The 23,486-nt window shown below is 63.9% G+C and overlaps 1 protein-coding gene across 2 annotated transcripts; it reads right to left on the bottom strand.

Annotated features, from left to right (window-relative positions):
- Positions 1-6: 6 nt before the first annotated feature.
- On the bottom strand, positions 7-14,597 carry HELZ2 (helicase with zinc finger 2). Of its 2 annotated transcripts, XM_069496624.1 has the most exons (21): positions 14,577-14,597; positions 12,552-13,660; positions 12,074-12,257; positions 11,891-11,998; positions 10,910-11,427; positions 10,169-10,810; positions 8,541-9,324; positions 8,306-8,381; positions 4,504-8,230; positions 4,300-4,381; positions 4,239-4,251; positions 4,008-4,139; positions 3,736-3,897; positions 3,521-3,665; positions 3,316-3,432; positions 3,045-3,237; positions 2,806-2,940; positions 1,652-1,870; positions 1,355-1,511; positions 1,116-1,283; positions 7-1,020 (listed from the first exon to the last, which is right to left on the bottom strand). In XM_069496624.1, exons 2-21 carry the CDS (start codon positions 13,574-13,576, stop codon positions 896-898), a joined length of 8,712 nt encoding a protein of 2,903 aa, XP_069352725.1. In that variant the 5' UTR covers positions 13,577-13,660; positions 14,577-14,597; the 3' UTR covers positions 7-895. The 2 variants fall into 2 exon arrangements, with proteins under 2 accessions (XP_069352725.1, XP_069352724.1); XM_069496623.1 differs by having other exon boundaries at positions 4,239-4,381.
- Between the last annotated feature and the right edge of the window lie 8,889 nt (positions 14,598-23,486).

The raw sequence follows: 23,486 nt of genomic DNA on the forward strand, positions 1-23,486 counted from the left end.
GAGCTTTCAGGGTGGCATTTATAATGGAATTCCTATACAACCACCTAATTCAGAGTCTGAGATACAAAAATCGGAATGTAGGAATCGGGTTTGTGGAAACCCCAGGACAGTCTCCCCGGGGGCCGCGGTGAGGCCCGGGGGCCGCACAAGCGCAGACTCACGGGGCGAGAGTGGGGGCCGACCTCCCGGCGGGAGTCTGTGGGCCGCAGGCGTCCTCGAGCCTGCTGGGAACAGACACCCCACAGGCCGCCAGCCCAGCCGCCGCCACCGCTGCCCACAGGCCACTGTGCAGCCGCAGGGCCGGGGGCGGCTGGTGCGGGCACCTGGTTCTGGTCTGCCCTGTGCCCGGTGTGTGGCCCCCGAAGGACACAGGGCCGGGTCCCAGCGTCAGACAGGCCTCCCTGGCCTGGGTCGGGCTGGTCCCTGTGCCAGTGAGGACACTGGCTTTGGTCTATTTCAAAATAGAAAATCAAGCCCAACTCCAGGGGCGGCCTCCAAAGATCAAAGTGCAGTTTTCTTCTTGGCCCCAAACGTCCCAGTAACAGCAGAACCTCTTCAAGCCGGTCCAACGAGGCCCCGTCAGTCCCTGAAGGGCTTCCTTGTCCCCAAATGTCCCCACAATAGCAGCCCAGCAGGGAGGGGAGGGACCCTCTAAGTGCTTCTCCTTGCTGCCGAGTTTGCACCCTACAGCGGCCATGCCCGGCCTGCGTCCTGCCCCGCAGAGGCCACCACTGCGCCGTGCTCTTTGCTGTAGTCACGGGCCGGCAGGCCCCCACCAGGGCAGGTGGGCTGAGGCAGTGGTCCCCAAGGCACGTGGCAATCTGCAGAGTGGACCCCCGGGCCAGCAGCGGAGTCGCTGGGACTTGCCTGCCCCGTCCCGGCACCGGGAGGCTCCTCAGGAGGACAGCGCCGGCCTCCTCCGGACCCGCACCTGTCTGGCGGGCACCAGGCTCTGCTGGGCCTCGCAGAAGTCCAGGAGGTGCCGCCAGAGCGGGCAGCAGCGCAGGAGGAGATGGTCGCCTGTGGGGAGGTCAGACGAGGCTGCCATGCCCACCCCCGGCCCACCCCCGCCCCCGCCCCCGCCCCTGCCCGGGAGGAGCCAGCCCCAGCCTCACCGATCAGGCAGAGCCCCTCCTGGGCCCGGGTGACGGCCACGTTCACTTGGTTGGGGTCCACGACAAACCCCAGGAACTTCCGGAGCCAGGCCTTGGTGGGCTGCGGGTCCAGGTCACTCCTGGCGCAGGTGCGGACGGTGCTCACCAGCACGTAGCGCCACTCGCTGCCTGCAGGGAGGGCAGGTGAGGCCCTGCGCGCTGCCCCCAGCCCGGTGCACCCCGCCCCGAACCAGCCTCACCCTGGCTCTTGGTGATGGAGGACACCGTCACTCCGCTCACGCCCTCCCGCCGGAGGCCCTGGCGGATCTCCGCGGCCTGTGCGTTGTAGGGGGTGAGGATGGCGACGTCCCTGGGCTCCACCGTCCTCCCCAGGGTCAGCTGCTTGGCAATGGAGACCTGGGGGACGAAGATGACCCTGGTGCCTCTGCTGCCCCGGGCAGGGGAGCCTCACCTGTTCCCTCAGTTCCTCTGCCCCCTCCTCCAAGAAGCCCCCTCCCCACCCACAAGGCTCCAGGGAGGGTCTCGCTGACACTTACCACCACCGCCACCTCCTCTGGGTTGGCCTTGGAGTTCTCATTCCCTTCGTCTGTGGACACCAGCAGGCTCTGCTCGTGGCCCTGCACGTGGCCAAAGATGACAGGGCAGCTCTCCTTGCCCGTGTGGCCCAGGACACTGGGTGGCCGCCTCAGGCCCTGCCAGGTCTTCAGCTTCCTGTGGTAGAACTCCGCGGAGGGGAAGGCACAGATGCCATCGTGCTGCGGGGAAGGACGTGCTGGTGAGAGGCCCATCGGTGGCCAGCTGTGGCCCTGTGGCGGCCGGGGCCCACCCTGCGGTACTGCGCGTCCAGCACGCGGCCGTCCCTGTGGCGGCCGGGGCTCCCCGTGCGGTACTGCGCGTCCAGCACGCGGGCGTCCCTGTGGCGGCCGGGGCCCACCCTGCGGTACTGCGTGTCCAGCACGCGGGCGTCCCTGTGGCGGCCGGGGCTCACCCTGCGGTACTGCGTGTCCAGCACGCGGGCGTCCCTGTGGCGGCCGGGGCCCACCCTGTGGTACTGTGCGTCCAGCACGCGGGCGTCCCTGTGGCGGCCGGGGCTCCCCGTGCGGTACTGCGCGTCCAGCACGCGGGCGTCCCTGTGGCGGCCGGGGCCCACCCTGTGGTACTGCGCGTCCAGCACGCGGGCGTCCCTGTGGCGGCCGGGGCCCACCCTGTGGTACTGCGCGTCCAGCACGCGGGCGTCCCTGTGGCGGCCGGGGCCCACCCTGCGGTACTGCGCGTCCAGCACGCGGGCGTCCCTGTGGCGGCCGGGGCCCACCCTGCGGTACTGCGTGTCCAGCACGTGGGCGTCCCTGTGGCGGCCGGGGCCCACCCTGTGGTACTGTGCGTCCAGCACGCGGGCGTCCCTGTGGCGGCTGGGGCTCCCCGTGCGGTACTGCGCGTCCAGCACGTGGGCGTCCCTGTGGCGGCCGGGGCCCACCCTGTGGTACTGTGCGTCCAGCACGCGGGCGTCCCTGTGGCGGCCAGGGCTCCCCGTGCGGTACTGCGCGTCCAGCACGCGGGCGTCCCTGTGGCGGCCGGGGCTCCCCGTGCGGTACTGCGCGTCCAGCACGCGGCCGTCCCTGTGGCGGCTGGGACTCACCCTGCGGTACTGCGTGTCCAGCACGCGGCCGTCCCTGTGGCGGCTGGGACTCACCATGCGGTACTGCGTGTCCAGCATGTAGGCGTCCCTGTGGTAGCGCTCGAAGAGGGACCTGTCCAGCCCCAGGTTCTGCAGCCGCTCATTCTTAACCACGGGCCGCAGCTGCTTGTGGTCCCCAAGAAGAACCACCTGGGGGACACCAGCCATCAGCACCCGGCTCTGCACAGGGCACCCCCGGCAGGAAGCTGCCCCAGGGACGCCAGCCGGGGCACTGGGCCGGCGCCGACCCTCACCTTCTCAGCCCTGGGGAAGTGCACCAGGGGGATGAGGGTCTCGGGCTCGGTGGCCATGCCCGCCTCGTCAACCAGGACCTGCCGGACGTCCAGGGCCCTGAGGCTGGCGGCGGCCGCACAGGAGCACGTGCAGAGAATGACCACGTGCTGGTCCAGCTCGAACTTGCGAGCCTTCGCCAAGACCCTCTTGTACCTGCGGCGGGAACACTGGCTGCATCAGCCGGGCGCCCCGCGCCACCCAGCAGCTCCCGCCCCGGCCCCAGCCACTCACAAGACGAGGTCCTCCCTGGAAAAGACCTCCCCTTTCTGCAGCCGGGCGTCAAAGGCCCTGATGGCGGGCGCGTGCGGGTTCGAGGCCTGCCGGATCCGGTGGTGCAGCGTGATGCTCCTGTGGGCAGAGGGTCAGTGAGCCCCGCCCGCGGCAGCACCACGGACAGCAGGGCCGCCCCGCCAGGCCAGAGGGCAGGCAGCCGCACCTGAGGGCCGGGTTGGGCCGCCCCTCCCGAGGGGCCTTCTTGGGCAGGGCCCTGCTGCCCACGCTGGGCACCGGGAACTCGCTGGCCTCCGCCTGCTCGCTGTACACCCGGAGGGGCCTCAGCTCCGCCCTGCTCAGGAGCATCCCTGCAGGAGTTGGGGGCTGAGTGCCCGGCCTGCGCCGGCACCCCGCAGCCCCTCGGCGTCCCCCGCACACCTGCCAGCACGTCCACCGACTTGTTGGAGGGGCCGCAGTACAGGATGCAGGGCCCCCCGGGCCGCTTCTCCCTGCTAGGGGGGCCGCCAGGCTGTCCCTGCTCCTGGTTGGACTTGTGGAACCAGTAGATGATGTGGAGGCCCACGACCGTCTTCCCTGTACCTGTGGGCAGAGAACGGTGAGCAGAGCCCACCGCCCCCACCGCCCCCACCGCCCCCACCGCCCCCACCGCCCCCACCGCCCCCACCGCCCCCACCGCCCCCCACGCCCACCTGGCGGACCCTGGATGACTGAGAATGGCTTCCTCAGGGCCTCCCTGACGGCCCCATTCTGGCTGGCATTCAGCTTGTGGTGGCCTCCGGGGATGTTGAAGGTCTGTCGCGCCAAGAACCTGCTGGTGGCCGCTGAGGTGTGGTGTGGGGACAGGCGGCCTGAGCAGGGGTGCGGGGTGGGGTGGGGTGGGGTGGGGTGGGGCGGGGCAGGTGGGGGCCAGGCAGGCCTACCTCGGGGGCGGGGCTGCTGGCAGGGCAGGTGGCAGGGCAGGTGGCGTGGCAGGTGGCGGGCCTGCAGGATGGGCTGCCCCAGGGCAATGCTGGTGACCAGCGGGGACGCCCTCCTCAGAGCACGAACGGCTTCCTCCTTGCGGCTGGGTGGAGACAGACACTGGAGACACATAGTCCCAGGGAGGGCAGTGCCCCAAGGCCGCTGCCCCCGAGGAGGGAGCCGGGGAGCCCACCCAGCCCCACCCCGCCCGGCCCCGCCACTCACAGATCGGGAAGCTGCTTGGGCAGCACCTCGATGGTGAACTGGGTGCCCGGCCTCAGCACGTCTTCTGGAACCTTCTCCATGGCCATGTGGTGGATGTAGAAGTGCACCCGCCTGGGGGCCTCCTGCCTGTCCGCGCAGCCCTCCCGGTCCCCATCCTCGGTCAGCCCGTGGGCCACCCAGGTGTACGTGCTGGGGTCCACGCTCAGGACGGGGCCTGGGCTGCTGGGCCCAGGGGCCGGGGTGCCGGGGGGCGCGGGCAGCCCCTCGAGCCGGAGGCAGAGGTAGCAGCAGCCGAGGTCGACGTCGATGCCGTTCTCCCAGAGGAAGGAGGTCTCCAGCTGGAAGGTGCCCTGCAGCTGCCCCCGCGGCGTCCGCTCTGCGTCCCAGCAAACCCGCAAGTGCTGTAGCGTGATGGAGCTGTTCTCGGCCACCGCGTTGGTGACCGACTCCAGAGCGCAGAACGGCGCCCACACACGGGCGTACTCGCCCACGTCTTGGTACCAGTCCTGAGGCGCCTGCTGTGTGTGGCCCAGGAAGCAGTCCCCGGGCCGCTCCACGTGCTCCAGGCAGAGGCTGAGGCCGGGCGCCACTGCCCACAGCTGCAGGGTGGGCACCAGGAAGCCGCGCTGCAGGCTGGCGCCGAGCTGCACCTGCAGCGTGTCCCCACTGCCCAGCTCCTGGGCCACCTCCAGGAAGTGGCCACAGCGGCTCCGCTGCACCTGCACCAGCTCCCGCCCCGGGGCCGCCTCCTCCCCCTGCTCCCGGACGAGGGCGGCCGCCTCTGGCCAGCGCCGCTTCTCCACCAGCGCCAGCAGCCGCTGCCACATGGCCGCACTGACGGTCCGGGTGTGCGGGCTGCGCAGGGTGCCGGGCGTCGGCAAGGACAGCTTGGGGCCCCGCACGGAGTAGACGCGGCGCCGCCACAGGAGCCGCAGGCCCGGCGGGCCCGGCAGGTCCCGGGGCGGCTCGGCCAGCTGCAGGGAGCGGTAGTGGACGGGGCAGGGGTCGGGCAGCGTCTCCCGGTGGGTGGGGAAGAGCAGCTTGAAGCCGTGGCTGCCGGCGTCCACGTCCACCACGAAGCCCAGCTTGTGGCGAGGCTGGGCCTGGAGCTGCACGGCCAGGTGCAGGCTGCGGGCCCGGCGCTGGTAGCTCTGCGCCTGCGAGTGCTGCCGGCTGAAGTCCAGGCAGAGCCTGTCGATGTCCCTCTTCGAGTACGCGGCGCCCCCGTGGCCCAGCGCCAGCAGGATCTGCCGCTGCAGCACCACGTCCAGGTACCTGCGGATGGGCGAGGTGGCCCAGGTGTAGCGGTCCACCTGCAGCGTGTAGTGGCCGGCCTGCTGCTGTGCGCCCTGGCTGGAGCAGCCGAAGACGGAGCGGCCCAGGGCCTTTCGGAAGTCGAGGCCCGCGGGCGCCAGGGAAGGGTGCATGTCGTCCGTGGCGATCAAGTCTACCATCTGCTCGTAGTCCTGGCCGTGGGCGGCGCACTGGACCTGCCTCCACAGCGAGGCCAGGAGCTGCAGCTGCGGCGCGGGGCTGCCACTGCCGCGCAGGTGGTGGCTGAGGTGCAGCGACAGGGGCACGAGCGGCCCGTGCTTCTCGGCCACGGCCTTCAGCTGGGGGCTGCCGGGCGCGGGCTGCCAGCGCAGCGGCGTGACCGTGCACGTGCGCTCGTTGCCCAGCAGGAACTCGGCCGCGAGGCTGTTGAACTGGATCATGTACTCCTTCACCATGAGGTGGGCTGCGCGGAAACCCAGGGCGCTGTCCTCGTCCAGCTGCTCGTAGAGACAGGCGGCCTGCAGGCGGCGCTGGCGCAGCACGCGGGAGAAGTGGAACGCGGCCACCACGCAGGCGTCCACGGAGTCCAGGTGGGCCGGCAGCTCTCGGCCAGCGCCCAGGTGCTCCCGGATCAGCCGCTCGGCCTCCTCGTAGCTCAGCTGCCGGTCGGAGCAGACCACGGAGGGCCTGAAGCGCAGGCTCCTGAGCTGGCCGCTGCCCTTCTCCACGGTGAGGAAGAGCGACAGGGCCGGGCGGTCCTGGCCCGGCAGGAGGCTGAGCGCGTCCCGGCAGAGGCTGGCTGGCAGCATGGGGACAGGCTCGCGGCCGGGCGCGTAGAAGGCCGTGCCGCGCCTGCGGGCCTCCACGTCTAGCGCCCCGTCCCTGGGCAGGAGGCTGGCCACGTCGGCGATGTGCACGGCCACCTCGTAGCTGGGGCCCAGGTCCCGCACGCTGAGGGCATCGTCCAGGTTGCAGGCGCCCTGGGGGTCCACCGTGAAGGTCAGGAAGCGGCGGCAGTCCTCCCGCTGGCCACCGACGCGGCCGAGCTCTGCACGGTGTTTCTGCAGCACCTTGGTGACGGCGGCTGGGTCCGGCGAGGGCTCCCTCAGGCCAAACTCCAGGTCCAGGATGCGGAGGCCCCGGTCCCAGCTGGTGGCCTCAGGCAGCACCTCCAGGACGACGCCCAGCGGGTAGTAGAAGCGGGTTCGCCACAGGACGATGCGGACCCAGAAAAGCCGGCCACGCCGGGCCTCGGGCGTGAGCCTCTCTTGGCCCACGCGCTGCACCCGGCCCTGGCACAGGCGGTAGACGGGCACCTGCAGCGGGTCCTTCAGCTCAGCCACGAAGATCTTGGTCACGGAGCCATTGATGGGGACCATGATGCGGGGGTCCCACTCGTCCACGCGGCACACGAACGCCAGGTCCTGCCGCCTCCTCTTCAGCACACCCACCACGCGGCCCTGCGACTGCTCCGCCAGGCCTCTGTCGCTAGTGGCCCCGGGGAGGACCTTCACCAGGACCTCGTCGCCGCTGAAGGCCATCCCGCAGTTGCGGCGGCCCCTGAGCTGGATGGCGCCCGAGGCCTCCCCCTCCAGCGGCACGGCGGACGCCCGGTCGAAGGTCTCCTGCAGGAAGGCGCAGCGGCGGTACAGCTCGGGCTCCTGGGCCAGCAGCTTGAGCAGAACCGCCGAGGGCAGGTTCACATAGTGACGGGCCTGGCGTGGGCACGTGGGCCTGGCGACAGTGTCCAGCAGCCCATCCTCCCCGACGGTCACCGTCACCTTCTGGCTCTCGTCCAGCAGCTCCTGCAGGATGGAGTCATCCGTGTTGAGCTCCCCGTCAGACGGCCAGAAGTCAGACTCGGCGTCCTCGGACTCCCCGCCCTCCGGGGCAGGCGCTCCTGCTGCCTGGCTCCCCGGCGCTGCGTCTCCTGCCGGCGCTGCCGCCCTGGCCGCTGTCTGCGCTGGGGCCGCCTCCTGCACAGCGGGACCCCCCACGGCTGTGATGTCACGGGCCATGGTGCCCGAGGCCTGGTCCCCGGCCTCTGCTCTCGCCGTGGCTGTGGCGGCAGCTGTGCACTCCACGGCCAGGCCCCCCCCGGGCCCCTCCAAGACGGACTTGCTAGGCGCAGCCGCCCCGGCCCTGTCTGCGCTGAGGGCGCCGTGCTGCCCCCGGGCCACGGCCTGCTCGATCTGCTCCAGCGACAGGCCCTTGGGGTGGACGCTGCGCCACTCCATGCACTCGCGGATGAACCTCTTCCAGAGCTTGCTGCAGGTCCCGAAGGAGCAGAGGGCCACGGCGTCACCCACGGCCACCAGCAGGGACTGCGCGCGGGTCATGACGGTGTTGAGCACACGGGGGTCGGTGAAGAAGTCCGCGGCCGGCGCCCCAGGGCCCAGCAGGCTGTCGCGGTTGTGCACGGTGCTCAGCACCACCACGCGGAACTCCCGCCCTGCGGAGGGACGTGGCTCAGGCAGGCACAGGGTGGGGACGAGGCGCCCGCACTGCCCCGGCCCCCGTCACCCACCTGGCAGGATCTCAAAGCTGCCCACGGACACCTCGCCCAGGTTCCTCCTCCGGAGCTCCTGCCTCAGTGCGCCGACCTGCAGGCAACACGGGCCGGGCAGCAGGCGCCTGCTGTTTGCTGGCAAGGAGAGGCCATGCCACACCCCCAGCCCCGCACGCCCCAGGGGCTGAGCCCCCTGCAGATGGGGAAACCGAGGCTGGGGTGGTCGGAGGGGCCGCCCGCCAGGCCAGCTCACCTGGGCGCCATGGGAGACGGCACAGATGTGTCTCTGCTCCCGCTCGCCCCAGCAGCCGGGCCAGGTGTCGTAGACTTCCTGCACCTTCTCGACAACCTGGACAATCTCAGCCAGGTTCACCCAGGACGTCATTGCCATGTCCCGCTCGGGGCTGCCCGCCACGTGGCAGAACACGAGTGGGTAGCACTGGGGGTGGCGCAGGACCTTGCCGCTGGCGTGGATGGGGCTGCCCTTGGCCAGGTAGAAGTGGCGGGAGACAAACCTGACGATGGCTTCCGTGGAGCGGTAGTTCTCGTGGAAGACGACCCGGCTCTGCCGCGCGACCTTGTGCTCCGCCCGCTGGTAGTGCAGGAACAGGCGGTACAGCAGCGTGTGCTCCGCCGCCCTGGCCCTGGCCACGCTGAACAGCCTGGGCGCCACCTGCATGTGGTCGCCCGCCAGCACCACGCGGGTGCCGGGCGCGGCGTGGCGCAGCGGGGTGAGGGCCTCGCACTCCAGCATCTGGGCGGCCTCGTCGATGAGGATGTGTGAGAAGAAGCCGGCGGGCACCCTGAGCTCGCGGGCCTGGGAGGTGGTGGTGACCACCACGCGGTGCTGCTCCAGCTCCGCCTCCGTGGGCGGGCGGAAGGCCCGGCGGTCCTGGGTCAGGCAGCAGTAGCGCAGCGTGGTCGGGTCCGTCTGGCTGGGGGGCCGGTCCGTGTACATCACCCGCAGCGGAGCCGCCTCGGGGTGGCCGCTGCGGACGTAGTCGTGGAAATACTCCCGCACGTAGATGTCGGCGGCGCTGTGGGGAAGGGCCTGGCTGCTCACTGAGGCCTCGGGGTGTCGGCCGAGGCTCCCACCGTGTGCCCCACCCACCTGGATCCCAGGGACCCCAACCAGGCAGACAGACGCAGGTCCTGCCCCTGCAGCTCAAGGCCGGCGAAGGGGACAGGCACACAGATGAAAAATAAGGTCAAAGCCAATGAGGACAGGACCACGGCTGAGAGCCAGGTGGTCAGGGAGGGCTCCCTGGAGGAGGCGAAGGAGGTGCCCGTATGGACTGGAAAGGACACAGCAGGGCCGCAGCCGGGGTGGCCGATGCTGGAGCTGAGCCTGAGCATAGCCCCTGACACTGCCGGGTGAGCAGCCACAGCCGGCACCCACTGCCCGAGCAGGCTCAAGGGCAGAGGCCAGGGAAGGGCTACGGGCACCACCGGGCATAGCCTTGCCCCACCAGCCCCTCAGACACTCTGCAGAGACCAGGCCACACCAAGAACCAGCCCGGGGCACGTGGCTGCTGTCCTGGGCTCCCCCTCCCCGCTGGGCAGGGGAGTCGGGGGAGGGGGGAGACCATGCTGGCCAGAGGGGACCGCAGGGCTGTGACAGAAACCTGTTTCCGTAAGAATCAAGAACAAGCCTCGCCCCAGGAAGTGCCAGGCGGGCCGAGCCGCACCCTCCCCGTGGCCGTCTCCTCCTCCTGGCCTCTGTGTAGCCCCCCAGCCCCTCACCTGAACAGCAGGCCCACCCCCAGGGGGCCCCCCGCCTGGTAAAGCCCAGGCCAACCCCTATGGGGAGGGTCCCTGCGAGGGTCAGAGGACGGGAACTGCTGCCTGGTGTGGACAGGGCAGCCGGCGGCTCCGGCCCACCTGTTGGTGTGTGTGCAGATGAGCACCCTGGTGCTCGGCTGCCGCAGGACCTGGAGGGAGGCCATGGCCAGCGTGTAGGTCTTGCCAGTGCCAAAGGGGCCGTAGATGAGCAGCGGGGACACAGGCCTCCCGTCCCCAGGGCCACTGCCTGCAATGAGCGCCATGGCCAGCTTCTGCTTGCTGTTGCCGCGCAGAGAGGGTGGGACACACCACGGGCTCGGCAGGGTGCAGGCGGGCAAGTCCGGTACCACCAGGTGCTCCTCGGGCAGCGCGTCCACCGCTTCGTGCCAGAGGCAGAAGGTCAGCGGGTTGATCTGGAACTGCACCTCCAGGAGGGGGCTGGCCTTGGGCCGCAGCCCCAGGGCCACGCAGCAGCGGACCGGCAGCAGCAGCCAGAGCGCCTGCTCCGACCGGGCCCGTGGCTCCAGCCGCACTTCGAACACTGTGCTGTTGGGCGCAGGCACGGGGGCCACGAGGGCCGTGCTCACCGCCCGGCCCAGCAGGAAGCCCTGATCCGTGTCGGGAGTCAGGGAGGCGGGGATGGGGACCTCAGCGTAGAGCGCTCCGGGCGGCGCGAAGAGCATACCCAGGGCTGGCGTCTGCAGCGCCGTCTTCAGGGACACCTGGGCCCGAAGGGACAACCTGGCAGGAGGGCCCAGGTCAGCCCACAGGACCACAGCCGCCAGGCCCGGCTCCAAGTCCCGACTCCCGGCCGTCCCTGCCTGCCCCGGCCCCACTCACTTGGCCACCAGCCGTTGCTGAGCTGCCTCCTCCTCATAGAGAAACTGGTGCATCCTCTGCCGATAGTTGGTCTGAGACAGGGGGCCCGAGGCAGGGCTGCTGCGCGTGAGCTCCGGGGCCTGGGCGGGCACCTTGTACTTGGCCAGCAGCGCTGTCTGCTCGGCCGTCTGCTCCACGCCAGGCACCACGTGGCGGTTGCCGGCGTGCCAGCGCTCCAGCTCCTCAGAGTGGCCGGGCACTGTCCTGCCCCGGAGTTCCGGGCAGTGCACCTGGCCCAGCTGCAGCTCCAGCTTTTGAAGCAGCACCGGCCGGCGGCCAAAGTCAAAGACCACCCACTGCTTAAAGGTGCCAAAGGAGGTAGTCTGCACGCGTACTCCCACCCGGAAGTCGGTCGGGGACTGGGGCCCGCGGAAGCGCTCCCCCTGTGCGTAGAGCCGGCCTGGCGGGAGGCTGGGCGCCAGCAGGGAGAAGTCTGCTCCTGGCTCCTGCTTGAGCAGGGCCACGTGTAACAGGGGGTCCTGGGGAGGACAGACATGGTGAGGTGGCCCCAGCACCCCTCCCCTCCCGAGACGCCACGGGCGGGGAGCAGCCGAAGTGCAGAGCTCGGGTCCCGGCTGTGCCACTAGCTGGCGTGTGGCCCAGGCAGGTCACCGAGACTCTCTCGACCTGTTTTCTCCTCTGCAAAGTGGGGGTCACAGAACCTGCCTGAGGCCCTGGGGCTTGGCCCTCACTCCCTAGGCCCAAACACGGAGAACCCCGTCCACGTCTCAGTCACCATGTGTGCAGGAGAGGAAACTGAGGCAGAGAGGCTGGGGCCCTGCTCCGGACCACACAGACACTGAGAGGCAGTGCCTGGGTGTCGGCCCAGACCCCCGGGTCCCCACGTCGGCCCACCGTGTGGTCTGCACCCCTGCTGCCCCTCCACCCGGGGCCAGGGCGCCTTGCTGGCCCGAGGCTGTGGGAGCTGCATTAACCCCTCACCTCTGAGTGGATGGTGAACACCCAGCTGTGCTGGGTCTTCTTCTCCCGGGCCTGATGCACCAGGGGCTGGTCGCAGGAGACGGACACGCCCTCGACGGTCTCGGACAGCTGCACAGGGAAGCCTGGCCCTCAGTAGGGCTGCCCCGGACCCCGCCCCACACCTGCCCACAGGGTCCCACTTACCACCAGGGCCTCGCCGCTGCCGCCCTGGTACTCAGCCAGCAGCCGCTCCCGGTAGGGCACCAGCCCGTCCTGCCAGGCCGCCTGCTCCCGCAGCTGTGCGGCCTGCACCCTCTGGACCCACTCCTGCAACTCCTGTGCCGAATGTGCCTTGGTGCAGTGGTCCCCGTACTCACAGAGGCCAGGCCTGGGCATAGGGAGGTTAGGGCCTCACACAGGTGCAGCCACCGATGCAGGCTCAAAGGCTGGGACCCCCATGGTCCAATATTTGCCTGTGTGGGGGGAGCAGGAATAGGCTCCAGCCCAGAGGGTGGCAGGGGGCAGGGACTTCACCTGTCCTCTCCACTCGTGAGCAGGGCCTAGCAACGGACCTTCTGTACCCAGGTCCTGGGAGGCCCTAGGCCCAGTGAACACGAGGGTCCCTGGCTCTGGCCTTGGCAGCTCATCCCCCACCCTAAGCCCCCATGCCTAGCACCCTTACTCTGGGCAGAGCTCGAACTTGGAGAGCCCCGTGGGTGGGCGGCGGTGCTCCCAGGGCACAGCCAGGTCGACGGCCACCATGTGTGTGTGCTCCCAGGAGGAGCAGTGGTTCTCGAAAGCCTCCTGAGACGGGCAGGTAACCAGGCAGGCGTGGCAGTACAGCTGGGCCCCGGGGAGCTGGCTGCGTGGCGCTGTGCACCCGTCCCTCGGGGCAGCGGGAGTGAGCAGGTCCTCCCGCTTGAGGCTGGCCAGCTGCTCGGCCTCCCACACAGCCATCTCCACGGCGCTGTGCGCGTACTGGCAGCGAGACGCCCCGTGCCGGCACGGCCGCCCCCGCCCCACGAACATGCAGTAGGCCAGCGGCTGGCCATACTGGGGCTGTGGCCGCACCTCCACGAACTGCTGCTTGTGGGTGCCCTTGGTGCTCACGTGAGTCAGGAGTGAGGGGCAGGCTCCGTGCTCGGGGCACTGCCCCTGGGGGTCCACAGGGCGGATGTGCTGGGGGCTGTGCCGGAAGCAGAGGGAGCAGAGTACCTCGAAGTGGCCACCAAACTCCTCTCGGATGGCGTCGGCCACCCTGCCTGGCTCACCTGGCCCGCCCTGGGCCCTGCCGCCCTGCACCGCTGCCTTCAGCCACAGGCGTTGCAGGTTGTGCTCCCGCTCGAAGGTCCAGACCAGGGCCTCCTCTCGGCTGCGGGCGAAGGTGCACTGGTTCCGGTGGCGCCGGCAGCCGAGCCCTGGGCTGTAGTAGCGGCAGACCTCGTAGCGGGAAGGCCTTGGGAAGCTGGGCCGGTGGCCCACCTTGCGCCAGACCTTGCTCTTGCTGGCTTGCCTGAAGCGGGCCAGCAGGATCTCTCGGGGGCAGCTGTGCTCCACCCCGCGCAGGACGTACGTGCTCTCATTGAGGCGCTGCGTGCAGCGGGAGCAGCCTAGATGCAGGTCCACCTGCGCACACAGCCTGGCCAGGGACGGCCCCTTGCTGGCAGTGGGGCTGGCAGGCAATGGACGGGACCCGGGGGCCTCCATCTCCGAGGCTGCCCTGGGTCTTCCGGACAGGATCTGAGGCTGCTGAGCTCAGCTGGTCCACTGGGACGGCCGGAGGTGTGAAGTCTGGGACAGGAGGGACAAGGGCAGGCTGAGGCCAGAGGCACCCTGCCCCAGGGGGGCTCAGACACACGACCCTCCCCCTGCCCAACCTGGGGTGGGGAGGGAGTCAGGGCCCACTGACCCGACCCCAGCCCCAACCTCCTGAAGGGTCTCCAAGCCCCACCCAAGAGGTGCCAAAGCCACTGCTGTGGGGCCGCTGGGGCTCCTGGAGCCCAGGAGGAAGGCAGAGCCCTTGTGGCCGGCGGCTCCCCCGGAGCAGAACCCCCTCCAGGGTCCTGTGCACCCAAAGACCTCTTAGGCCTCCAGTCTCCTGACTTCCAAAGACACAGCACCCCCTCTCTGTGACATGACAGCTGGCTCCTAGGAACAGAGGCCCCCAGCCTGGCCTGGGCAGGCGGCATCCCAGGCGGGGACACAGCCTTGCAGAGGCCTGGCCTGTGAGGTGGGGAGTCTGGGTCAGCGCTCCTGCCAGGGGTGCCAAGGGAGAAGTGGGGACTCAGGGTCCCCATCCCAGCTAAGGTGGGCCAGGGGACAGCTCCCTGCAAACTGCCGGCTGGGTGAAAGTCCCTTTAGACCCAGCCGGCAGTTTGCAGGGAGCTGTAGCTGGGATGGGGACCCTGAGTCCCCACTTCTCCCTTGGCACCCCTGGCAAACGTTAGGAGAGGCAGAAGCCCAGCCCGTCTGGGGACTCACCGCCGTGCACTGGGAAACTGAGTCCACAGTCGCGAAAGTCGCCAGAGCTGACTCCAAAGCCCGCGGCTGAAGCCAGCGGGGACAGACAAAGTTTCGCGCGAGACCCCCACCCTCCCCGGGAGCTGCGCTGCCACCTCACTGGGGCTGGACAGTGGGTGCCGGGCGTGCCGACCTCCCCCTGCTGCCAGCCCTGCCCTGCCGCAGAGACCCCGCCGGCCGCGCTCACCCTCCGACGACCCAGCGGCTGTGCCTGCCCGCCCCGCGATCACTTTCGATTCTGCGATCAGTTTCGATTCTGCCCGGGGCGACTCAGCCTCCGCCGCCGGATCGCGGAAATTACCTCACTGCCCACCCGCCCCGCCCCGGCGACACGCCCCCGCCCCCGCCCGCCCGCTCCCGCCGCGCCGAAGGGAGACCCCTGGGCCCGAGGACGCCCTGGGGAACCGCGGGCGAGCGAGCCCGGGCCGACCCGCTGGGGCCACCCTGGGAGGGGAGGGGGCGGGAAGGGCTGCCCTGGGGAGGTGGCCAGAGCGGCACCTCCAACCCCTGAACACCCTGAGTCGGGACTGCGCCAGAGCCCAGCGGAGTGAGGACACTCCCGGTTCTGGAGGGCAGGTCCACGGTGGTCCCACAGTGGTCCCGCGGGAGCTTCCCAACCTCGCTGGGGCAGCCACTGTCAGCCCCGGGTAAGTTGAGGCACTGTGGCCAAGAAGGCTGAGCAGGCTGAGCACTGGCCAGCCACAAAGCCGAGACCCTTGCCCAGCGGTGGCCCTGTCCCTGGCTCTGGGGGACCCTCCAGCGCCCTTGTGGCCTCCTGCCAACAACAGTCCCAGCCAACAGACTGCAAGCTCAGGGGAGCCCCCAGCCTGGACCACCCACCCTGCCATTCCCCACTGTGGGATAAGGGGTGTTTGTCGTTGGGGGTGGTTTGCTGCGCAGCAGTGGACAAGCACTGCCTGTCTCCAGCCTCCAGCAACAGAGCAGCCTTCCGCACCCCAGGCACCCTGTCTGCAGGGGTCTTGGGGATGTGTCCCATTCAAGCCACCATGGGGCTGGGAATGCCACGAACAGTCACATAGTCACACCAGGAGCCTCTGCACAGAGAGTCCATAAAAATAGCAACAAGAGACCCAGGGACCGCTTTAAAAAGATGCAAAACTTCTTGGGATGTTGCCGAGAGACACAGTTTAAACTGGTGTGGAATACTATGTTCTTGGATAGGGGACTGCACACCACACCGCGGTGCCGGTTCTTCCTAACTCTGTCTGTGAATTTAGTGCCACCTCAGCTAAATGCCAGGGAGGACTTGGAGGCCGGGTGCACAGCGACTTGAATGTTCATTTGCAAAAGCGTAAGAGAAATGAGGAAACAGGCAGGAAAATGATTTAAAAGGCCTCTGGCAGGTCTGAGGGCACCCGGACACCAAAGCACGCGGCACAGCCACGGGAGCAGCGTGGGGCACGGGGGACACGGGTCGGAGCAGGACGGAGAGTCCAGGAATAGGCTGAGGTGCACAGGGGTCCGGGGCACAGTCACAGCATTTCAGACTGTCACGAGGCCGGTGTCTCGTGAGCACTGGGTACCATCTTGAAACAAAAACGGAAGGAAGGTCTCCACCCAGCACCTAACACCAAAATTAAACGGCAGGTGGGTCAAAGATGTACACAGGAAGAACTGGTCAACCACACGGGACTGCAGAGCCCACGTGGAAAAAACAAGAAAAAAAAAAGGGAAGCGGTGAACCACAGAGGTGCCCAGAGAAACCGAGGCAGAATGTGTTCTTCACCAGTGCTGTTGTCGGGAGAGGCCTGAGAGGGACGCCACCCGCAGGGCTGAGCAGGAAAGGGCTCCGGCCAGAGCTCCAGGACGGAGGGCACACGCGTGACGCAGACCAACACACGCTGGCAGGCGGGGCATTGTTTTCCCTCCTTGGAAAACCAGTTGTTGAACATCTGCAAGACGCCACTGATACGTTCAACCACAGAAAAATACAAGTTTATACGGAGAAGGAAAACACCATCAACACAGTCAAAAGCCAAATACTAACTGGAAAAAAGGCACGGCTCCTATCACAGCCACAAGTCTGATTTCTTCAATATGTATTTTATAGAGCCAATAAATTAGAAAAATATTCCAAGAGAAAAATAGGCAAAGGATGGGAAGCAATATTTTACAAAAAAATAGAAATACTTTTGGTTTTTGGCTTGGAGGAGGCCAAGGTACAGCTGTCTTTGGTCCCGAATCCAGGTTAACCGGACACCAGCTGCCTCCACCAAGCCGCCCAAGTTTTTTTTTTTTTTTTTTTTTGTTGAGACAGAGTCTCACTTTGTTGCCCAGGCTAGAGTGAGTGCCATGGCGTCAGCCTAGCTCACAGCAACCTCAAACTCCTGGGCTCAAGCGATCCTACTGCCTCAGCCTCCCGAGTAGCTGGGACTACAGGCATGAGCCACCATGCCCGGCTAATTTTTTGTATATAGATTTTTAGTTGTCCATATAATGTCTTTCTATTTTTAGTAGAGACGGGGTCTCGCTCAGGCTGGTCTCGAACTCCTGACCTTGAGCGATCCACCCGCCTCGGCCTCCCAGAGTGCTAGGATTACAGGCGTGAGCCACCACGCCCAGCCTAGCCGCCCAAGTTTGACCCCAGCGAGATCAAGGTCGCGTACTTGAGGTGCCCGGGTGGTGAAGTCGGTGCCACACCTGCCCTGGCCCCCAAGACCGGCCCCTGGGTCTGTCTCCAAAATAGGCTGGTGATGACGTTGCCAAGGCAACCGGTGACTGGAAGGTCTGAGTTTACAGTGAAACTGTTCAGAACAGACAGGCCCGGACTGACGTGGCACCTTCTGCCTCTGCCTGATCATCAAGGAACCACCAAGAGACAGAAAGAAACAGGAAAGCATGAAACACCGGAAATATCACTGTAGATGAGTGTCGACACTGCCAGACAGGTCTTCAGCCAGAGAACTCTCTGGAACCACTGAAGAGATCCCAGGGACTGCCCCTCTGCGGGCTGCAGTGCTGATGGCTGCCACCCTCGTGGCATCACAGGTGACACCCACAGGGGTGCGTGAAAGCCCAGCCAGTCAGAAAGTACACAGGATCATTTGACGCCCCACCACCACCAAAACATAGAAATTGCTCCAAGTGCAGTGAAAATGTTCAACCTCATTCTCAGGAAATGAAAATTAGAACCACAGGGTCACATTTCACCCCTCCATGAGGAAGAGCTGACACTGCCCTGCACTCGGCCACCGGCAGCCCCGCGTGGCAACTGGGCCCCCAGAAGCACAGGGCACACGCCCGTCACCCGCGCTCCGCAGACACACCTGCGTGAAGACAAGTGACGTCTGTGCATGTCGGGGCTCACGGCAGCCTTTCTCTTTGTCGTTGTAGAGCCCGGGTCTCGCTGTCGCCCACGCTGGTCTCGACTCCTTGACTTCACGCGATCCTCCCGCCTCGGCCTCCCCGAGCACAGGATCACAGGTGTGGCTGCCGCCGCTGCAGCCTCCTTTCTGCTCACAGCAGACCTGGGCGCCCCAGGCCAGTGGCCCTGGGGGTCGCCGGCAGCCTCCCCCACCCGTGCCATGAAATACTTATTCTGAAGCCATTAAAAAGGAGCCATCTCAAGTGTTCTGAAATGGGGACTTTTCCTTGCCAAGGAAGGAAATCGAGGAGCACAACAATGCAAGAACAAAAACATACGTTAAGTACAAAAACCTGTTACAGAAACAGAAGTAAACTGTGTGGCTGGGACAGGAGGGGACTTGCCTTTCACACCTTCGGTGTTTGTGTGTCCAGCACACGTCGTCTTTACTCAAACAGAAAAGAAAAGTGCCACGTTAAGCATGAGTCGCAGCCCCTTTCCGTGGGTGCCCTGCGAGTTGCAGCAGGACGTTCTGCAGGCTTCGCTCTGGCCTGATCAAGCAGCTGCTGACGGCATTTTGCCACCGGGCCCAGTCTCTTCCCTGGACACCAGACTTCCACATCCCAGGATAGAACAGACAGATGTCACAAGCCCCCGGACACAGGGCCCCAAGGAGGACACGACAACACCGTGGTCTCTGCCCAAATGCAAGACTCAACCCAGTCGCCAGAAGACACCACACAGACCCAGGGTGGGGGACGTTCTACAGAGCAGCTGCCCTGTGCCCCTCAGAACCTCCACGCCATGAAAGGTAAAAGGTAAAAGAAGAGGAAGGGCTAAGGAACCACCCGGCCCGGGGGCCGCACAGACATGCCTGCCAGGCGCTAAGAGAGCGGAGCAGGCTCAGTACCAGCAATGTCACCGTGTCAGGCAGGCCTCCCGCCGCGACAGCGGGCAGAGCACGTGTGCTCAGGAAACACGCTAAGGTGCGAGGGCTAAGGGCAAGATGTCGTGCCAATGGTTCCAGAAATAAAGGTTTTTATGCAATAAAGCAAATGGGGCAAACTGTGAGCAGTAGGCGAATCTAGACAGAGTATATAGAAAGAAGCCCCTGAACACAATTTTTGCAACTTTTGTGTAAATTTGCTTAAAGTACCACATCAAGTTACAAAGTAAGCAAAACACCTGCCTGACACACCCTCCGCTCCGCCTCCCCCCAGGTAAACCAGGACGTCCTCACTTGGCCTCTTTCCCGGTCACTCGCCCCTCAGCATCTGCACCTGCCACTCCCCAGCCTGCTGCACCCTCCCCGCACCCTCCCCGCACCCTCCCCGCACCCTCCCCACACCCTCCCCGCACCCCAGTGAGCACAGAGGTCCCCAGAGGCTGGGAGCCTCGGCTTACCTGTGCTCTCAAGCAGACATCAGCAGCCTCTGGGCGTGACCCACCTAAGCTGAACTTGAGTACCCTGTTTCCTGTCTGCCCAGGGACCTGCCCAGGGACCCGCCCACCCAGCCAAAAGGTCACGCCCTGAGTGGAGGGTGATTGGGTCCGTGTGGGAGGTGGGTGGAGTCGAGTCCTGATCCACACAGCTGCGCCAGGGGGACAGACGTGGCCCTGAGGCCTCCTGGCTGCCTGGGGCCCACAGCTTCTTTGCACCAAGGGTTCTCTGATACTGTGAAATATAAATTTGGTCCTTGTCCTCTTTCCTGGCATATGACTCCTAAAATCCTCGGCGTAACCAAAGTAATCAGTGTCTCCTTGTTTGCGAAGCAGTTGCTGGTGGCTCCTCCCAGGCAGCTTCGGGTAGAGCTGTCTCAGGAAAGATCAAGGCAGGGTCAGAGGTGGGACTTTCCGCCCCAGCCCCCACCGTCCGGGGAGGGGAGAAGGTGAAGTCGGTCACCAGCGGCCAGTGATGTGGTCAGTCACGCGGCAGCTGAACACGGGGTGTCCCTGGAGGGCGGTGCAGGAGGGGGTGCAGGGGAGCTCCCCCCACCCCACACAGCTCTTCCGTGTGGCCGTTACCTGCATCCTCTGTGATACCCTTCATGCTAAACTAGTAAACGTAGGTGACTCCCTGAGTTCTGTGAGGGGCTCTGGCAAATTAATCCAGCCCAAGGGGGTCCTGGGAACCCCGATACCGAGCCGATCAGGGCTTCCACTGGCATCGGAAGTGGGAGAGCCCTCCACCTGTGCGATCTGACACCACCTCCAGCCAGGTGTCGGGATTGAATTGGGGGAGCCCAGGGGGTGCCCTCGGCACAACTGGTTGATTTGATGTTGGAGTGAAACCCCCCACACACACACCTGGTGTCAGAAGAGATCTGTTGTGAGAGGACGGCAAAAGCGCCGTGTAGCTTTTCCTAACATCCTCAGAGGTTCTCACCCCACCCCGAACTGAACCCCGCCTGGAGCACTCAGCCCTGTGGCTGCACAGCTGGTCAGTTGTTCGGTGAGGACTGAGTGGGCTGTGCCTTTCTCTTCCCCCTGCCCCAGGCCAGCGCCTCCTCCACCCCAGCCAGCCTCCCAGCCTCCCTGCTCCTCCCAGGGACACAGACACATGACCGGCTCTGGCTGCCCAGAGGTTCAAGATCACGCTCCAGGCCCCACCCCTCACTGTGCATCCCGCCCTGTCCCCCACCCCAGCAACACCAGCCCATGCCTGGCGGCTGCAGGACCTGCTGCTGTGGACGGAGACTGACCGTGGTCAAAAGAAAATGAACAGTGACTACGAGCTACTCACAGCAGGCGCCGGGGCTTCCTGGGGAGCTGGAGGCAGCTCCTCCGCGGCCATCGAAATGTGTGCAGTGCCCGACAGAGCAGGCTGCTCGAGTCCAGGAAGACGGGATGGGTGGACAGAAGACAGCCCGGGGCAAACCCACACGTGTGGCCAGTTGGTCTCCAAACCGTCTGTGCCGGAGCAACCGAGAGGAAGGAAGCGCGGCTCGCACCCCAAGCTGCACAAAGAAGTTAATTCAAGATGGGTTGTCTTGGGCCAGGCGAGGTGGCTCACGCCTGTCATCCCAGCACTCTGGGAGGCTGAGGCGGGAGGATTGTTTGAGCACAGGAGTTCGAGACCAGCCTGAGTAAGAGCGAGACCCCGTCTCTACTAAAAATAGAAAGAAGTTAACTGGACAACTAAAAATATATATAGAAAACATTAGCCGGGCATGGTGGCGCATGCCTATAGTCCCAGCTACTCGGGAGGCTGAGAGGCAGGAGGGTCACTTGAGCCCAGGAGTTTGAGGTTGCTGTGAGCTATGGTGACACCCCGGCACTCTAGCCCAGGCAACAGAGTGAGACTCTGTCTCAAAAAAAAAAAAAGGAAAATACATATTATTCAATTGCTTTACATGAATCAACTGACACTACTGACTTGGTACTGGTTTTATACTTCATTCGGGTCATAACAGAAGATTTTCTTTGCTACAAAGAGTTACCCGCGCTGGGCACTCTTGCACATAAAATATGGGGAACAGATATCCTCAACAACTTTCAAGATAAATGTGATGAAGTTGGACTGAACTTGGTAAATTTAGTGAGTGTATGTATAGATGGTGCACCTTCCACAACAGGAAAACATGAAGAGTTTATTGCACAGAGAAAAAAAAGTATTAACAGATCCAGATGCTCTCATTTCTTTTCATTGTATCTTGCATCAGCAAAATCCCCTGCTAAAGCTACTACTTTAAGTGACACTTTGCAACAAGTTATAAGTATTGTTAACTATATTTGTGCAAATGCAACAGGGCATCATCAGTTTCGTGACATGCTGAATGAGGAGGTACTCAGCGTGGATTTGCCACATCTCCTATCGCAGGGACAGGTGTTAGCCAAAATTTTATCTCTGCAAGAACAGAGAGTTAAATTTTATGAAGAACAGAACAGCAATGTGAATTGTTGAAAGAAGATTTCTATAGGAATGCACCATTTCTGTGTGATATCATGTCAAATAAAAATGACTTGAATATTTCTTTACAAGGTAAAACTAAGTCTATATATGATATGCGGCAAAAAAATATAAGCATTTCGACAAAAGCTATCTTTTTTCAAAACACTTCTTCAGAAGGAAATTTTGGATGAACATTTTCCCCAGTTGGCAAAGGTCGTTCATGAGCAGGATGATATATGTGAATTATTTGAATACCCAGCTATTACAGACCTATTAACTGGAGAATACAATGAAAGGTTCACTGACTTTGAGAATCCCGACATCCCACTCAGATCAGCATTTCAGCCTCACCTACTTCAGCCTCACCTACTTGATATCACCAAGGCACCTAAAGACTACAGATGGAATTGTTTGAGCTCTCAGTAGATGACATTTTAAAGTCATTGTTTGATGCTAACAAAGATCCAATTGGAATATGGAAAATCACAGAACACCCAGGCCTTCGCAACATGCCCCCAAAATGCTTTCTTGCTTTTCAACCACTTATTGCTGCGAATCTACTACCTAACCCAAATCAAGACGCCCTTAAGGCCGGGCGCAGGGGCTCATGCCTGTAATCCTAGCACTCTGGGAGGCCGAGGTGGGCGGATCGTTTGAGCTCAGGAGTTCGAGACCAGCCTGAGCAAGAGCGAGACCCCATCTCTACTAAAAATAGAAAGAAATTATATGGACAGCTAAAATATATATATAGAAAAAATTAGCCGGGCACGGTGGTGCATGCCTGTAGTCCCAGTTACTCGGGAGGCTGAGGCAGGAGGATCGCTTAAGCCCAGGAGTTGAGGTTGCTGTGAGCTAGGCTGATGCCATGGCATTCTAGCCTGGGCAACAGAGCGAGACTTTGTCTCAAAAAAATAACAAAAAAAATAGTTTTCATTTTTTGAAATTATTAAGTCCATAATAGTTAGATTTTTACAAAATAAGGTATATTTTTATCTGAAGTTTCTTGAATGTGGCCTTATTTGATTACAGCTAAATTAATGGGGCTTCCAACATGAACAGGTCCCCACCCCTGTAATAACCTGACCTTAAAATACATAAGGTCCCCAACTTGATCTAGAGCTTTGATGTAATCCCAACCCAAATCCCACCAAGTTATTCCGTGGCTATCGACACACTGGTTCTCCAGTTTACACGGGAGGCAAAGGACGCAGAATCCCCCACACGAGAGTGGAGGAGGAGCATGGGGTCGGAGCACAGGGATTACCCGACGCAGACTCAACATAAAGCTGCAGCAACCCAGACAGTGTGGCATTGGCAAGAGCATAAAGCTATCGACGGAAGAGAATAGAGTCCAGACATAGGCAAGTGACCTCTGACAAAGGATCGGGGCTGTGAATACAGGAAAGAAAGCCTTTCACCAAACTGCTGAGCAACCCGACAGCCACATACAAAAAAGAAAGAAAGAAAGAAAAAAGAATCTAGGATCTAGGCACAGACCTTATACCCTCCATAAAACTTAACTCAGAATGACTCATTGACCTAAATGTAAAACACAAAACTATAAAGCTTAGAAGATGACGCAGAGGAAACTCTAGAAGACTTTTGGCCACGGTGACTTTCGAGGACAACACCAAACCACGACCCACGAAGGCAGTGCTGGATGCGCTGGCGTCACTATCAGTGTCATCACACTGCAAGTCGTCACGGCGGCGCATTGGGGAAAGTTTTCACTTAGCAATAATCGTGCCTCGGATAAAGCTCCTTGGCTGCGATGCTGCAGCCAGGAGTGGCAAGTGTCACAGAAGGTATTGATGAGGGTGCAGCCCTCGCCAGGGCAGAGGGGACACCAGGGGCCCAGGCAGAGAATGGGGGGCAGGAGA

This window comes from Eulemur rufifrons, chromosome 20 (genome assembly GCF_041146395.1).
Source record: "Eulemur rufifrons isolate Redbay chromosome 20, OSU_ERuf_1, whole genome shotgun sequence".
Classification (NCBI taxonomy): domain Eukaryota; kingdom Metazoa; phylum Chordata; class Mammalia; order Primates; family Lemuridae; genus Eulemur; species Eulemur rufifrons.